Genomic DNA, 16,889 nt, shown 5'->3' on the forward strand with positions numbered 1-16,889 from the left:
AAACGAATTCGCTAGATTCTTTTTGGCTTATCGGTTACCATGTTTTCCCTCGCGCGATTAATCGATCAAACTTAAACGTGATTAGTCGCTTTCGTGGAAAAGGGACAATTTTATAAATAGAGAATATCAATAAAATTGTATACCGAAGAAAACTTTTTCTTCGCATATATTGAAAATGTTTTCTTGTAATTACATATTATTACATCGTATCTGCACAGATTAAAATTGTACTGATATGGAATTATTTACAAATATGGAACTATCGTCGAATATCTTGAAATTACATTTATAAACGTTCACGTGTTCAAAATACGTACATTTCTATGTACGTAGAAGGACTGATGTTAAAAAAGTGAAAAAATAAAAAAATAAAAAAATAAAAAAAACGTAAGAAAAACAAGAAGAAGAATAAAATACAAGGGATACCATTGAGTATCACATTCAAAAGAGAGAGAGAGAGAGAGAGAGAGAGAGAGAGAGAGAGAGAGAGAGAGAGAGAGAGAGAGAGAGAGAGAGAGAGAGAAACAGAGTTTTTCAAAATAACGCGTATAATGGTTAGTTAAATTTGCGTTAGTTAAAAATCGACTTGACTAATTGTCAGACGATCCTTCGATCGACTCCACGCTAAACGATTTGTTCGTGGTGTTTTCGTGAATCGATTCGTTCAATAAACCGCCAAGAATAGCATCGATGTATTTTTTTCGACCTTCGTTCGTATCGAAAGAAAATCCTATTGAAGGAACAAATTCGGTTTCCACGACAGTTTTGGCAGATTCGACAACATTGGTTGTTCTTGGAAACGACGTCGTAGAAGGTGGCAAAATCGTCGAAGAGTTAAAAAATTCCTTAGGTACCTCGAAATCTAAAGACCTCTGTATTTGAGGTAGTTGATAAATTGGCAACCGATTCTCTGTATCGTTTAAAGATCGATCATACTTGTTGCTCAATTTGTCTAAAGTTTGATCTTTCGAAGGACTTTGTGGATTAATCGTTCCATCAAAAATATCTCGCGGTCGTGGCATAAAATTTTCCTTATCGCTATTGAAAGGTAAACTCTCGAGGATTCTCTCTCTTTGCAAACTATCGTGAACGGATTTAATCGTCGTGACGGACAATTCTTTTTTATCCAAATTAGATCCCAGATTCGATTTTACACCTTGAAGTTTATTCAAGGAGAAAGGTCGAGGGATATGATCGATTTTAAGTAATTCTGCCATTAACTGTAGAAGACTCAAAGCGTTTACGTTACTCGAATCAACGCTGCTTTCTACCTTCTTTTGATTGCTCGATAAATTAATTGTATCGTTCGAGGAAAGTATTTTATTGTTATTGTTAGTACGCGAAAAATCATTATTGCCAGTCTCAGTAATCCCTTCGATAGATTTGACGATTTCGACTTGACCTCCTAATCTATCAGAACTAGAATTATTTCTCTCGTGTTGTTCGATTAAGCTAATAACCAAATCATCTTTTATTGGCATCGATTCGTTTCTTTTTTTATTCAGAGTCACGGATACTTGATATGGGGAATTGTTCCGTTCGATCGCATCTTCTATATATCTTAGACTTGTCGAGGAGTCGACGATTGTTGGTCGAGCGTCTCTTTCGAAAATTTCTATCGATTCGTTAAAAAATTTCACTTTTTCCTGCTCCCTCGAATTTCTCCGAATTTTATCGTCCACTTTCCCGTCTACTTTTTCACCTCGAGAATAAATATTCGTATCTTGCGTTGGTAAGTCTTGAACAATCATATCGAAAATAGAACTCTGCGTGACGATCTCGCCGATATTATCCTTAGAAACGACAAACGGTGGCTCTATGTCTCTTGCCGGAGGATCAGTAGTACGGTGGAACCAAGGTACCGATACGTTCGTTCTTTTAAGCAAGCCGTCATCTATTGGAACTTCCGTGCTAGTTTGTACTTCCGATGCGTACGTTCTACGATGCGACGTATGAAAAATGGGTATTTCAGTAGAAAGATAATCTGGAACGTTTATCCGAAAGTTTCCTTCGGTAAAAATCGGTGGTTTTAAAACGATGTCAGGTTGTATAATGGCCGAATCGATATTCGTTCCACTCTCGGAATCGTCATCGTTAAAGATCCGTGACTTTTCCGTAGTATACAATTTCTTATCTAATGGTATTGTTGTTGTTTCCGTTGACGTTAAATTTTCCTCGTATGACAAAGTAGTCGATGATTCTTCTATTTCTGTATTATTGTCTTCCAACTTGAAACGCGATAAATATTCGATGATAGGAGTAGTAGTACCTTTTTCGAAAATACTTGCATAATCAAGAGTATCGGTCGTTTCAGTATGCCACTGATCGACCAATTCTTCGCTACTCCCAAGCGATTCGGTTCCATTCAAGCGTAAAGCCGAAGAATCATCTTCGTTTTTATCCTTCACATTGTCTTTGGGATCTCGCACGTGAATCCTGAATTTGTATGATGCATTCAAAGCTCGACCAATGTCAATACTTTCTTTTATTTCAATGCCGTCGTTATATTCTTCTTCAACGAAAGTTGGACGAACTTGAAACTGTTCCTCCGGTGAATCGATAGGTTTAACATGTTCGTAGCTATCCACGGGGTCATCCTTTAAGCGATCGTGATCCCGCTCTTCTTTATCGTTTACTACGCCTTGCGGATTACCATCGTTGTACTTTCCTTTCGAGTTCTTATTAGAAGGAGTGGATAGCGTGAAGATGTTTCTAGATTCCTGGCTGTGTGCGTAAAGATGATCGGAACTTTCGATGGCTTGATCGAACCTGTTATAAACTAAGGTAGAAGGTCTGTAGGTCGTCGGTATCGTAGGCGAATACAATCTTCTCGTGGTAGTAGTGACGGTCGGTACGGTCGGCGCATACGACGGCTGAAACTCATCGATCCTTTTACCTGATTTCTCGCGAATATCTTGATAATTGTATCTCACTGGTTCTCGATAATTCTCTTCTCCAATTTTTTCGATACGTATTATATGTGAATCCTGATACGGTCTAGTATGATAATTTTTACTATAAAATGTATTAGGATAGGTCGGCGGGCTTGATCTTTCCGAATGTTCGTCGTAAATCGAGAGAAATTGAGGTGTTTTCGTTCGTTGAAGATCATTGCGATAAGCTGGCAAATCGTTCCCCGTGGAATCGATCGTAATGTAGTCAATGATCCTACCTCCTCTATCAGGATCCACTAATTCGTCACCGGCAACGTCCGTTCCAGTTTGCAGGCCCATCATACCGTAAGCTTTGCGTATCAGTTCGTCGTCGTCTTCCTGATAGTGACCATTGCGATTTATTTCAATGAATTTGCGGGTTGTCGAACAGTCTACTTTGCTCCACCAGTCACAGGTGAGGAGTTTCTGACTGAAGATGGATCCGATAGGGCACAAGAACGAGGAGATTAAAATGTCGTGACAAACGTGAAATACTTGACATCCAGCTACTTCGTCCGCGTAATAACCTGTTGGAGAAAAATACGTCAAAATAATGCATTATACTTCATTATCTATCATATTTTTTCTTCCTAGAGAAATTTTCTCTCGTTACGTTCTACGTCATTAATACTAAGTTTATAGCATTACGCTTGAAACACGATGACCTATTGCGAAAGCAAAGAAAATACTTTAAGAGAATCGTCGTAAGCGTACGTCTTACGTTATAAACGAAGGTACGTATGCATTTATCATCCTTGACATCGATGATGCTAAAGGTGACAAAGCGAGATACAGGAATAATTATTAGCGCGATGCTGCTTTTCTAGGCACTCGATAAGGCTTAACGCGCACATACCGCGACTTACCGCGTGAACGTCCTTCGCACGAGAAACCTGTCTGCGGTAACGTCGTATAAGCTGGATAGTCGGTACCAGGTTCTCCTGGTACATTCATCCTGATGTCACTGTGATCTAAAATAATTCAAGTAAATGGAAAAGAATAGCTATAAAAGGATATCTTTGCGAAAGTATTTAATTTGCATGCGAGTAACAATTTTTCCTCCTCCTTCTCATTTCTTTTTTCTTTTTTTTTTTTTTTTTCCATATCACTCGAGAGACCATTATTTTGTACCGATTGACGCGTTACCTTGTTTATCTTTATATCGATCATATTGCCCACCGGCAGATCCATAGCTATCGAAGCTACCCTCTTCCTCGGGATCGAAGTACTTTCTATCGAATGGTTTAAGTTCGATTAATCGGTTGTATTCAACTTTTGTATCAATTTTATAATCGTTAAAAAATGATCGTCGAACCTTCCTCTGGTGCCATCGATCGCCCTGCGCGACAGGAAGCTTCTCCGTGGGACCTCATGCTCAAGATTACCGTGAACGTTGCACAAGACGATGGTGACGAGATCTGCTCGCGCAAGGATATATGAACGAAATACATGTATTTTTCGTTTTTTTTTTGTTTTTAATAAAAAGCAATAAGTTTACATATGCCTACTATCTGTCCGTCGATATTTCTACGATCTGTTAGCTTTTCTCTTCGTATTCCTTCTTCTTTTTTTTTTTTTTTTTTTTTTCTTACTCTAGAATAACTAAAATTTTGATTGTTTCACATCGAGGCGCGAATAGAAAAAATTAATGAGAGAGCGCTTTCGCTGGCTCAAATTAATAGCGTTAATAACTTTCAAGTAAGTACTAGAACTCGATTTGCGATGTCCCAACCGCAAGGCGGAAATTTTCTCTAACAAAGTCTAGACGATCTCTTTCCGGGGGTAATTCTAATCCTTTCTTTAGAAGAAAGTAACGTGCCGAAAGAACGGTGCACGCTTCATTACCATTAAATAATCCGTTTGACTATAACTTCAACATAGAATTTTTGACATATCACGATCGTTAAATAAATGTCACGCGACAATAAAGCTACGTACATAATTATTTATTTATTTATTGACCCTTCTACAACGTCTTGCCAACATTTTATTTTACCTTTCCTTCAAATACTAAATACTGTGATAACGAGTTTTCACATGGAGTGATATTATTTTTACGATCAAATCAAAGTTATTTGAAAATAACGGAGAGATCATTTTCGTGCTCGTTATTGATTCGATCGCTGGAAACAAATACCGCGCGTGAAAGGATGTTGCATAAGGCTATATAGTATTCATATTAGATCATAACATCGATAAAATAAAATGTATAAATTTTATAAAATCCATCGATTTTTTCGATTTACCGTTAAAAGATTTACCAAATAACAAAGCGAATGTATATATGTGGGAACGGAACGGAAGGCTTTATTTTCTCGAAAAGCGCGTAAGCTAATCGCTTAACTGAATCTTTAGCGGGAAATTCGAATCTTATCGAACGTGATCTATCATAACATGATTTACTTACACAGAAGAGGCTGAATGATCGGCATTTTTGCGCGACGTTACATGCGTCTCAAAAGTCTTGTAGGACCGACATCGTCCGTCCACCGTGAAGCACCCGATGCACTGTCTCTCAATGATCGTTCCTTCCCGAGTCTTCTTCGTACCTCTTACCTTTCTTCCTCGCTTTCTACCTCTCACCTGGCCATCGCTCGTACCATCCCTCGCGAAAAGAATGTCCGAGTGCCGCCGCGCCTTAAGTCATCCTCTTGGAAAAACACTTTCGTAGCTTCCTTAAAAACATCTCTCAAAAGAGATTTTCATCTTTATCAATTGTTACGATTCGTTGATAAAGACAAAAAAGTAAGATTTGACAAAGCCAAAGAAAAATAGATATAGTTTCTTTCGATACATGTATAGGTTCCGCGAACAGAAAAATGAGAAGTCATCTGTTTTGTCTTGTCTTGGCAGTGCTCGGACTGGACATAGAATGGTTGTTGGGCATCTTTTCGGCGAGAGCAAAACTATATGACCCAGATGTACGTTGCATCGGACCATAGGTAAATGTAAATTGAAGTAAGACGATACACGTACATACATATTATGTAAGTTCGATGACATTGCCTCAGTTCTCTGCACATATGCCCTTCTCCTCCTCCATCTCCACCTCATCTTTAGCGTCCTTCCTCGCTCTTCTCCATAGAATTACTTTCGTCTTGCGTAACCATCGATTCTCTTTCTCTTTCTCCCCCTCCCCCTCGCTCTCTCTCTCTCTCTCTCTCTCTCTCTCTCTCTCTCTCTCTCCTTCGTTTACTCACGCACTTAGTTGACTCAGCACGAATCGATTGACTCTTACGTTCCATCGATGGACATTGGCCGTTCGTACTATATTTTCATTTAGCCTTAAAAGGATTGCTAATATTAATGGTTAGCTTTTTTTAGTTTCTCGATAAAAATACTTTTAAGCTACGATGAAAATTCAAAGTTCGTTTTAGAAAAAAAAAAGAAACAAACAGAAGAAATAATTATATTAGTTTTATTTCAACTTGTCTGAATTCTAATAATCGTATAGAATGTTCAAAATTAAAATCGAAAACTTAAATTCATTGCGTGCATTTGTGCACTTTCATGTATAAATATTCGCTCGAAAGGTAATGCGTGTATCTTCTTACGTCATGCATCCTCTCGATTCCACCGTTGCTTGATCCTTGCCTTTCCAAGCATTCCTTCTTGGAAACATGCGTGATTCGGAACAAGAAACTTATTTAACTGCCTTTCGGTAAGAAATTGCATGAATTTAGTTACAGATAGGTCAATTTTACCGGCAGATCTTTCTCTTTCTATATCCATCGTATTGACCTGACGTTGATATCAATCATCTACGTATACACACACACACACACACACACGCACACATATATATATATATATACATAAATAAATATATGTACATATATGTTGTACTGAAGCATCGAATGCTTGCATTCATTAAATGGTCCGTTCGTGGTCAAATTATATAATGCAATAAATTCCAATTCTAAAAATATTCTAACGAGATACGATATAGATAGTGAAAGCAAACTTTAAAGCTTCTATAGTTGACTTGGATTGAATTATAAAATGGTGCTTCATTCGATCTAATTTGAAAATAGCGCGTTTTGCGTGCGTATTTGATGGCGCTTCGATCGGTCGTCGTAAAAAGTAATCCCTTTCTGAACGCTAGGTGGCTCTTGATTTAGAAATAAAATGGAGTATAATCGTGTGTTTGACCCTTCGTCTCGTCATATTCCATGTATTTTACTTTTAAGTGGTTGATGGCGTTTATAACGGTGAAGGGAAAACGATAGTGATCGTTATTATAAATTCATTGTTACATAACGTAAACGGGTAGAAAAAGGATGAGGGAAAAAATCAAAGAATCCATTTCCTTTCGGATCTTGAAAAAATTTGTCAAGCAATGATGTCATTCATTTTTTAGGTTAGATTCTAGTTAATCGTTAATTGATTTGCTTCATATTTTTATAACTTTTTCTTATTACTTTAACTTTATTAAACATATGTTTGTTACGATAACATATAGCAATGTTTATCCTTTATTCACAGTTATGGCTTTTTCTTCTATATTAAAGTATTATATCGGTACTTTTTTACAAGTGGAACAAAGTTTGCCGCTTTAATGGACTTTTCAATTATGGTTTATGATTACGTAGCCTTCCATAGGGAGAAAGGTATACATAATAAGTGTTGCGGTGGAAAGTTTTGGTGCATCAAGGTATTGTCTCGGAAAAAGTGTAAAAAATTTTTATTAACAATATTACTATATCGTATGATTTACATCTTCGTATCATAGGATATTTGTGGAATTATATGTGCGGTCCTGACATGGCTGCTAATAATTTATGCGGAATTTGTAGTTATGGCTGTTATCCTTATTCCTTCTATAAATACTTTATATTCAGGCCTAAACATGGCAGTGTTTCAATCCTTAGCATTTTTGGCATTTGCTTCTCATTTAAGGACAATGTTTACAGATCCAGTAAGTAAAGGAGAAACATATCTTGTACGATCTTATCAAAAATTAAATTGCCAGTTGGAATATATTATGGTATAACTTGATAATAATTAAGTATTATTTAGGGTGCTGTACCAAAGGGTAATGCGACAAAAAAAATGATACAACAAATGGGATTCCGGGAAGGTCAAGTTATCTTTAAATGTCCAAAATGTTGTTCTATAAAGCCGGATAGAGCTCATCATTGTTCGGTTTGTCAAAGGTAAATTAGTTTGGGTACTTATTTCGTTTTAAGATTAGCTTGATTTTAGATTAATAATGGCTGTTAGAGATGATCGATAAAACGATATTTTAGATGTATTAGGAAAATGGATCATCATTGTCCATGGGTTAACAACTGTGTCGGCGAAAATAATCAAAAATACTTTGTATTGTTCACTGTAAGTCATGTTTCTTTATCAAATGAAGTATACATTTTTTGCGATAAGGCGAATAAAATCGAACATGAATTTTCAGTTTTACATAGCAGGTATATCCCTACAGTCTCTTCTTTTGTGCATACAACAATTTACAACGTGCGTGAGGCAAGAATGGAGAGAATGTTCGACGTTTAGTCCACCTGCGACCGTTGTCCTTTTACTATTTCTAGCATTCGAAGCACTTTTATTTGCCATTTTTACAGCTGTAATGTTGGGATCGCAACTGCAGGCTATTTGGAATGATGAAACTGTAAGTGCATATGTATACCATCAAAGGCTTTACTATCTTAAGTCAATAACAATATTTTAATTTTGTCATAGGGTATAGAACAACTTAAAAAGGAGGAAGCACGATGGGTTCGTAATAGCAGATGGAAATCCATACAGGCCGTTTTTGGTAGATTTTCTATTGCTTGGTTTTCTCCCTTTACTTCTCCTCCGAATGCAAAAAAGAAGTTAGATGCCTATTTATATACTGTATAAGTTATTTGGATATGTGATTGTGACACAAATATTTAATACATGTAAATATAAGGTAAATATGACACATTGTATCGAATGCATGCTTGTGTATCCGCGCATACACAATATCTCTCTTTCAATATATACATATATATTGAATAATCTTCAATGTATGCATATGTGTGTATGTATACATGTTTATGTATACATATACGTACATTACATATATATATATATGTGTATATATATATATATATATATATATATATATATATATATATATATAAAACGTGTAAACGCAAATGTACTGTGTATGCACAAGCAGAAAATGTAATGATGCTGTTTTCCAAAATATCATATATACAAGTAGCAATGAAAAATACATATTAACGATAACATTCCTCCAAGAAGCTATTAGTAGTTACTTCACAACAATTTTGGGAGAACCTTTCCAGAATAGTTCCATTGGAACATACTCGATCTATGGGATATTAGTCAGTACATTGTAAGATTAATTTGCAAATTTCGTAAAAAATTGTTTAGTTATATTTTTTTATTTATTACAAAATGCAATGCGAGAATTCGTACAGATTAAAAGTGTAATAATAAATGGTGATAACGTAATAGTACAAGTACTTAAGAAGTATAATTTTTAAATATTTACATAAACATAAAATTTACATTTATTCGTTGTCTATTTAACATAGATTTTTATATACATACGAATCATATCTTTATGCGCTTATTTATTTAAGCGCAGATGAAAGTATTTTAAAGAAATTATATGAGAATGACGATCTGTTTATTTGTTATATTATTTGATATTTTAATTTAACATGATTCGTTTAATAAGACTTTTTCTAACTGAAGTAAGAGAAAAACTACCAAATAAAATTATATTTTTTCTTCTTTCATATTGCATCTAATGCAAGGCAATCTTGCATATATTATATATCAATGAAAATGTTCGATCTTAACGAATGAATAATATATTTAAATATATTTAATAGTTCCCTATCACATCATGCTACGAACGTAAATTATAACACGAGGGAAATTATTAAGTATAACTTATAGGAATAAAATAATTATTTCTTCTTTTTATACGAGGAATTCTCTCTCTCTCTCTCTCTCTCTCTCTCTCTCTCTCTCTCTCTCTCTCTCTCTCTCTCAATAAAAATTATATATTCAATAGGTCAGTGCTATATATATTACATTTTTATATTTAGGATCGAGACTTATAAATATTTTCTGTTTGTTACAGTTTGCTTTACAGTGTCATTTTATCCGTAATTATGGTTAAGTTGCGAGGATAGTAAAAGCAATGAGTTATTTTGACATATATGTATATCGTATTTATGGCTTGGAAATTATTTTTGAAAAATGATTTGCTTAATGCTTTTAAATAATATTGAATATAAAGTTTAATTACAGATTTAAGAAATTAATATAACTCTTTTATTTACAATAGGTGAACAAGACGGAAATGATAATATATAGATAATGATAATGTTCGAACATTATTCGAAGGACTGGTTGCAAAAATGGTACATGTACACTATATTTATATTTGATTCAAAATTGTTTAGAATCGTTTATGAATAACTAGAAAGAAGAAATGATCTCTGAACCATACAAAAGACTGAAACATAGTGCTAATATCGCTCGAACATATGTAACACATAAGCGAGTGGTTAAACCTGTTTAATCCCTGCAGATCTGTACTTTAATAATCCTCTTAAGAATGTATAGTTTATATAGATTTGTTTTTTAGAATCAATTTTACAAAATATAAATCCATACGATCTAATTAAATATTTTTCTTTTTAGTTATCACGTACCTTATTTATGGCAATTTAAAATTCGCATCACCATTCTTGCATCCAGTTTCGTTAATTATACATTATTAACTTAATTATTATTATTATTATCATCCAATGTACACGACAAGTAATATTTATTAGCGACATCATGGTAGAGAGATATTTTCATATATTAATTTTATATATTCTCAAATGCACCCTTTAGGAGAAGAAGAGAAAAAAAATGAAAATTCGATGCACTTTGTATACGCTATATCTTATTTATATTTTGATGTAATAGGTCATATTTTATGCAATATTATAGATATGCGAAAAACGTAGTGCTGCCAATATTATTGATTCTAACGAGACACTGTCAAATAGTACGATAAAGAAAATTTCTTCGATCAGTTCATCAATCCTTTTTGTTTTCTTTTTTATTTTTTCTTTTCTCGTTGAAATCGTCAATCGCAAATCGTCCTACGTGAACAGTACGTTCATCGATTTTACAGCTTTTATTTTAGACTAATGTTTTTCTCATATTGAGTAACGGCTATGCGACATACGTGATCAATGCGCAAATGTAATCTAATTGAACAAAGTGGTGAGAATCATTTTTACTTCGTTTGGATAATAGTTGAAACTACATAGATTAGACATATACAGCGAAAGATTTTGGTTGAAAAATGTTTTTCATATTCGAATACCGCGCTAAAAGTTGTGATTTAAAATCTTTGGTAGAAACCAATCGGATTCGCTGTGCGTACGAGTAACGTATTAATATTACGGGTGGTAGAACGTGGTAGAACTTTTCCTCGGTAAATTGGATCTTTTTAAATTGGATTGTCATAATCGTCCATTGATATAAAGCGGATTCCATATTTTTATTAAAGGGAAAAATGAAGTAACAGGTAAAATACATCTTCTTTGTAAGGTATTTATTGTAACATTCAATAATACGTAGATAATCGTAAATTTGTGTTTCATTCATAAACAATATTATATAATTATAATATATGAAATATTGAGGCAAACATTATTCTTAAATATAACGATAGCAATAATATTGCGATATTTTGCAATTATTATAGGATTATCTTGGAAAGATTCGCAAGTATCTTATTCGCGGCACCGTAAGTAAGGGATCGGTCCTTGGTCGGCAAAGATTTAGTAGCACCATCTATACGTAATAATACGTAATAACGCTCTCCGTATCTTCCATTCGTGTAGGTTTATAAATATATACTTGAAAAATAATATTCTTCTAATAACGATAATTTCGGATAATTTTTAAATTAATTTATTAAACGAACGTAATAGATCGATCGATCGATAATAAAATACGTACTACGTACATATGTAGGTGCATTAAATTAATAACGCGTATATGTAATGTGACAGCGCACGGATCTGAAATGGAGGAATTATTTCAATTGAAGTCAGAAAATCTGGATCACTTGTTGCCACGAATAAAAGGTAACTTGATGTCGCCGAAGGAAAAATCGCAAATGTCTGCGCTCGAACAACTGACGATCCTTTTAAAATCTCAAGTACATCACGCCGTTCGAAGTAGCGTTTTTACGAAGCTCATCAAATTCGACATAATTTCGAGTCTGTGTGACGTTTTAAAGACTTTTCGGGAACCGCTTATAACGTAAAATACTTTCTATTCGTATATTATTGGCTTATCGATATGATTGATATATGATCGTTAGTTGTTTCGTGTCATTGCAGTTCCGCTCTCGAGTGTTTGGCTTTAGCGAGCGAACATCGAAAGTTTTACGAAAGTCAGGTCGCCGCGGAAGCCGTGAGCTCTTTGCTTCGTCTTGCGCATTACATTGGAATGTCGACGGACGTAGAAACATGTCCTTCTTTGGAAAGGCTCCTTCGTGCTATTCGCAATATATTGTTCAAGTAATAATATGGATATGTTATTAACGTATATCTTTATTAACGTATAGAATTTTAAAATGTCGAAAATATTTTCTACATTTTCAGCGGCAAAAAATTAGGTATCGAAGTCGATAACGTATGCGCCATCAATCAAATATTTTCCTTTATCAAGGACTTGAGCCAAAAATGCTTATCCTATGTATTAAGGTTCACGATTGTCGACATTTTAAATGTCCTACTCGAATACGTAACGTTGGACGAGTGCGAAAACGAAGATGAGAGATTGATTCTCGATGTTTGCAACGAGTCGATAAAATCTATGAAAGATATCTTGGAACACGATTACGAAGAACACGAGTACGCATCGACGAATGCCATTGTCGGTTTATGCTGCCTTTGCGCCTCCAGCGTGAGGTAAAAGTTCAAATTTTACTCGGCGGCTTTTCCTTTCGTAAATGACGATAAGAAGATAGATATTTAGGACGGAATATGTCTCGTAGATTTTGCGACAAGGATTATCTGACGGACGTTGACGAGGTTGGCAATATGACTCCGACGCGGGACAAAATATCTCTCGGAAAGACTATTTATGCGATCGTTATGTATACCATCATACCGCGTCTTAAAGTAAAGCTTAAAATATAAAATATTAAACGCATATCAGCTCTATTAAAAGGCTACAACTATATATAACGTGCAATTATGTATTTGCTCTCGAATAGAACGTACGCTTGGATCAAGAGAATACCATCAAGTGTTACGACAGTTTTGTTTCTTGTCTCAATAACATGTACAATATGAGAGATTTTAAACAAGAGGATATAGCTAATCATTTAGCAGGAAACGGTTATTTTAAATATTTCTTACGTCTTAGCGCTCAACTTTCGTAAGTACAATAAAATTGATAAAAGCCGTTCGGCTATACGTAAATATTTCATTTTTCTTTTTTTTTTCTTTCTTCTGTAATTGGATACAAAAATCCTTCAGATTACACCAACGACGAAGTATTTGCATCTTACTGACGCGGACATTGATCACTTTAGCGAAATACTCTTTATCGATCGACAAGTTGCCCGAAGGCGTTAATGTATTTTCAAGTAGGATGTTTGATGGATTTCTCTCTCTACCGAATGATCTCGAACAGTGGACCGACATAATTGAGATTTCCGATGATCGTAATACGGCTTTAATGATTTCCCTTTACTATCATTATCATGCGACCAGGGAGTGAGTTTTTCTTGCCTTATTCTCTCTCCCTCTCTCATTTCTTAATTAATGTATATACGTAAATAGTCGTTTTTGAAGGACTGATTATCGTTTTGTTTCAGACTCGACATGATTTCGTTCGAATCTCTGATAAAAAGATTGTTAAAATTAGAAGACGTTCGATCGATAATCGTACCAATTCTAAAGCCATTATGGTTTTTATTCGCTGTGAGTCTATTCGTTTTTATCGACAAGATAGAAATTGTCTATTCTACATGAGTTTTGGTCTTTTTATCGTTGTAAAATGTTTATTACTTAGGTGTCATTTTTGTCTCATCCATCACCGGGCAAAAACTGCGAGTACGGAAAAGCGGTGAAAAAATTAACAATGGCTTTACAATACTCGGAATTAAGTCAGTGTTACACTCATCACATCGAGCTCTTACATTTTTCTCTCAAATGTCCCGAGATAACGAACGACTTACGATACAGAGTAATGGATATGTGGCTGATAGAATCCGATGGTGACATCGCACCTCTCTTGAAGCTCGATTGTCACAGCGTCGTTAGACATTGTTTACTGGTACACGCAACGTCCCTTACTATCCCTCTTATTACCTTATGACTCTTGAAGTGTTGCGTGTCCTTAAATTTACATAATTATCTCGCTTACGATAATCTTTTAAACGCAGATTATAGTACAAAATGGAAGCCTCGACGGAAGCGTGGTTCGTTTAGCTGTAAAAGGAATACGTCAATTGATGCTGATTGGTAATTGCGACGAGATTGCCGACATAGTTTGGAACATGCTCCCAAATGTTCTCCTATCCGGCAGTCCAAATCGAAGTATTTAATTTCTATGCTTATACTTTCTCTATGTTGTACTACAATAGACGTTTCTTTATCTTTGTTATCGTCCATATTGATACGTATATATATATATATGCATGTGCGTATGTATGTGTGTATGCACGCACGCACACACACATACACATTATGACATTATTTGTAGTTGAACATATTAAAGCGGTGCTTGAATTATCCAGTATGTCGGAACCTACTAATTTATCAACGCATACAATGAAGGTGTGCGCAGACGCTCTCATAAAAATGATTTTAACCGAAGACGTAGATGTTAATTTTCAGAAATTACTTATAAAGCAGGCGTACATCGTACTTGTCGCTTCTACGGCACGCAATTACTTAAAAAGTAAGTGGCACCGAAACGACCAGGCTAAGATAGAAAACGGTACTAGAATATATAATACATAAATGAAAAATACAATTAAAAGGAAAAATTTTACACTTTATACAGTTCTTTCTAAGTACATAAATGAAACGAGATTATTGGAGAAATTACGCGATTATGCGTTTTCCGAAAACGAACCGACATTATCTGCAATATCATTGAAATTTCTCGCTTTCATTATTCATTTTCAATCACAATCTTCGATCGAGGTAAGAGAAAACGGAAATATGATAATTGATAAATGATTGTTATAATATAAAAAGGATATCGTGGAATATACTTGAAGAATATTTTATTTATAGTGCGTTAAACCCGTAACGATTGAAATACGTGATTTATATGCCCTTTTGTGGATTATGGAAAAGTCACGACTGGTTTGTCCGAATGGCTTGGAATTTTTACACGAGCTGTTGAGTCAAAACAATGCAGGAATGGCTGTAACATTGAAAAGCGTTCCCTTTAATGCAGCGGATAAAGATGAAATCACAACGATTCTAGATATTTACGAGATGCTTCATATTATTCACTCGAAGGTGAGCTGGGGCGTAAGGGCAATGTAAAGGTAAGGTCATAACGGATCGATTAGTCGATTTTATCGTTTGATCATTTTCGCGATAGAGTATTCCAGCGGAAAGAGAAATTGTTTATCAATGCTTAACCGACGTTCTCAAGTTTTGTCACGTCAAAGTAGAGAAACTGATGTATCATCTATGCACTGCCATTAGTAACTACGACCTCGTCATTGGTATAGCAAAAACACGTTACTTGTCTTCTCATTTTCTTCATTTTGTCACCACGTGGCTTCGCTATCGAAAGATATACAGCGACGAAGAAGTACCATCTAACTCAAGATCTTTGTTCAAATCACCTTTTGACGAAACTATGGAACAATTATCGGAATATATGAATTTTCTCAAATCCAAGGACGAAGACGAGGCGTGTACACGATTGTATCATGCGGTGAGTACGATTATATCGCTTCTACATCGCGTCTATTTCTTCAAATAGTATTCTCCGTCGTTACGATTTTTATACAAATATCTTTCTTTAGTTATCATTCTTCAAAGGTTACAAGATGACGAACGTTCGTATCTTTGGAAACGAGGAAGGTGAGGTTTGGAAATTATTATTAATATGCTGTGCAATATTCTATTGGTATTACAGTAGTTTGTGCATACAAAAAGTAGAAAAAGATTATCTAATGTCAAATCTAAATGTCGTCGCGAAAGATGTGAATAGAATGTCTCTTTATTGTTTAGCTAGTTCTTCTTTTTCAAAATCCGCTTGTTCGTCGTCGACGTAAGCAGAAAGAACGTTGACTTTCCCAGGATAGCGGTTAGCAATAGATAATACATCGACCTTTTGACGGATCGAAAGGCATGTCTTATTTATTTGCGCGGACGTCCGTTACGTTGCATAAAACATCCCTTAAAAGAATTTAACCTGACGTCGATCTCTCCTTCCTCCAGCTAAAACGAGTAAGAAACGTAACTTTGTTCATATGTTTTTCACAGATACGCCATTTCATTTCGCATTATGCTATATCTAATAGTAATATTGTTTCATTTAACGACGAGAATACCTGATCGAACAAATAAATTTCTTTATAGCAAGAAGGAGAAACGCACTCCCGGATGCATCGTGTTTTGGCGACGCTGCTCGCCTGTTGCGATAACATTTTGCAAGCACCGCTCTCTTCGCAAGCTTGCTCGAATTGTCGGAAGAGGAATTCCTACGAAAGAAAGCGATCATATCTTTTCTGTGTCGAAAATAATCACCGGATACGCGGATAAAATATACTAACGCTGGACTTTTTTAACGATCAAGCTAGAAGAATTTGGATATATCTAATAGGAGGAGCTACAAGCTGCGGATTAGCGTAAACCCTCTTCCTCCCTCTCTCTCTACATAAATATATATATATATATATATATATATATACATACATGTATACACATATATAGACACACA

At 35.1% G+C, this 16,889-nt stretch overlaps 4 protein-coding genes across 9 annotated transcripts in view; 2 read left to right on the forward strand and 2 right to left on the reverse strand.

Moving 5' to 3' along the window:
* Nucleotides 1–130: 130 nt before the first annotated feature.
* Nucleotides 131–6,895, reverse strand: LOC124424564. 5 transcript variants are annotated; one of them, XM_046963817.1, is made up of 7 exons: nucleotides 6,488–6,895; nucleotides 5,914–6,217; nucleotides 5,341–5,621; nucleotides 4,249–4,351; nucleotides 4,080–4,165; nucleotides 3,800–3,904; nucleotides 131–3,460 (listed from the first exon to the last, which is right to left on the reverse strand). In XM_046963817.1, exons 3-7 carry the CDS (start codon nucleotides 5,363–5,365, stop codon nucleotides 591–593), a joined length of 3,189 nt encoding a protein of 1,062 aa, XP_046819773.1. In that variant the 5' UTR covers nucleotides 5,366–5,621; nucleotides 5,914–6,217; nucleotides 6,488–6,895; the 3' UTR covers nucleotides 131–590. The 5 variants fall into 5 exon arrangements, with proteins under 5 accessions (XP_046819773.1, XP_046819772.1, XP_046819774.1 ...); XM_046963816.1 differs by having other exon boundaries at nucleotides 5,341–5,639; XM_046963818.1 differs by having other exon boundaries at nucleotides 5,341–5,619; nucleotides 5,910–6,217.
* Nucleotides 6,896–7,081: 186 nt separating this feature from the next.
* On the forward strand, nucleotides 7,082–10,911 carry LOC124424571 (palmitoyltransferase ZDHHC3). Of its 2 annotated transcripts, XR_006942329.1 has the most exons (8): nucleotides 7,082–7,293; nucleotides 7,419–7,587; nucleotides 7,666–7,851; nucleotides 7,953–8,089; nucleotides 8,183–8,267; nucleotides 8,344–8,556; nucleotides 8,628–8,841; nucleotides 10,240–10,911. XR_006942329.1 is itself a non-coding variant. In XM_046963840.1 (7 exons), the coding sequence occupies exons 2-7, from the start codon at nucleotides 7,492–7,494 to the stop codon at nucleotides 8,787–8,789; spliced, it is 879 nt and encodes a 292-aa protein (XP_046819796.1). In that variant the 5' UTR covers nucleotides 7,083–7,293; nucleotides 7,419–7,491; the 3' UTR covers nucleotides 8,790–10,911. The 2 variants fall into 2 exon arrangements, 1 of the variants encoding a protein (XP_046819796.1); XM_046963840.1 differs by having other exon boundaries at nucleotides 7,083–7,293; nucleotides 8,628–10,911.
* A 134-nt stretch (nucleotides 10,912–11,045) lies between these two features.
* LOC124424843 lies at nucleotides 11,046–16,128 on the forward strand. The gene is given in 12 exon segments (XM_046964376.1): nucleotides 11,046–12,224; nucleotides 12,305–12,484; nucleotides 12,569–12,877; nucleotides 12,964–13,090; nucleotides 13,186–13,351; nucleotides 13,507–13,690; nucleotides 13,792–13,897; nucleotides 13,989–14,252; nucleotides 14,362–14,515; nucleotides 14,682–15,127; nucleotides 15,221–15,451; nucleotides 15,537–16,128. Coding segments are annotated over 12 exon segments (2,796 nt in total). The 5' UTR covers nucleotides 11,046–11,985; the 3' UTR covers nucleotides 15,927–16,128.
* LOC124424577 overlaps nucleotides 13,401–16,889 on the reverse strand; it is a 3,872-nt gene continuing 383 nt past the window's right edge. Inside the window, exons 2-3 of the mRNA XM_046963848.1 lie at nucleotides 16,501–16,650; nucleotides 13,401–16,387 (exon numbers count right to left, since the gene is read on the reverse strand). Of these exons, the coding sequence (XP_046819804.1) occupies nucleotides 16,307–16,387; nucleotides 16,501–16,650 (231 nt within the window). The 3' untranslated portion in view covers nucleotides 13,401–16,306. The remainder of the gene's footprint in view (nucleotides 16,388–16,500; nucleotides 16,651–16,889) is intronic.

Source organism: Vespa crabro, chromosome 6, assembly GCF_910589235.1.
Source record: "Vespa crabro chromosome 6, iyVesCrab1.2, whole genome shotgun sequence".
In the NCBI taxonomy this organism is placed as follows: Eukaryota; Metazoa; Arthropoda; class Insecta; order Hymenoptera; family Vespidae; genus Vespa; species Vespa crabro.

Bases quoted from the DNA above. Each gene is read 5' to 3' on its own strand.
- LOC124424564 (XM_046963817.1), bottom strand. From the start codon at position 5,365: ATGCCGATCATTCAGCCTCTTCTGT. The intron at 4,166-4,248 runs GTTCGACGATCA...ACCATTCGATAG, and splicing joins ATCGATGGCACCAGAGGAAG to AAAGTACTTCGATCCCGAGG. The intron at 3,905-4,079 runs GTAACGCGTCAA...GAATTATTTTAG, and splicing joins TCGATATAAAGATAAACAAG to ATCACAGTGACATCAGGATG.
- LOC124424571 (XM_046963840.1), top strand. From the start codon at position 7,492: ATGGACTTTTCAATTATGGTTTATGATTACGTAGCCTTCCATAGGGAG. The intron at 7,588-7,665 runs GTATTGTCTCGG...TTCGTATCATAG, and splicing joins GAAAGTTTTGGTGCATCAAG to GATATTTGTGGAATTATATG. The intron at 7,852-7,952 runs GTAAGTAAAGGA...AGTATTATTTAG, and splicing joins GGACAATGTTTACAGATCCA to GGTGCTGTACCAAAGGGTAA.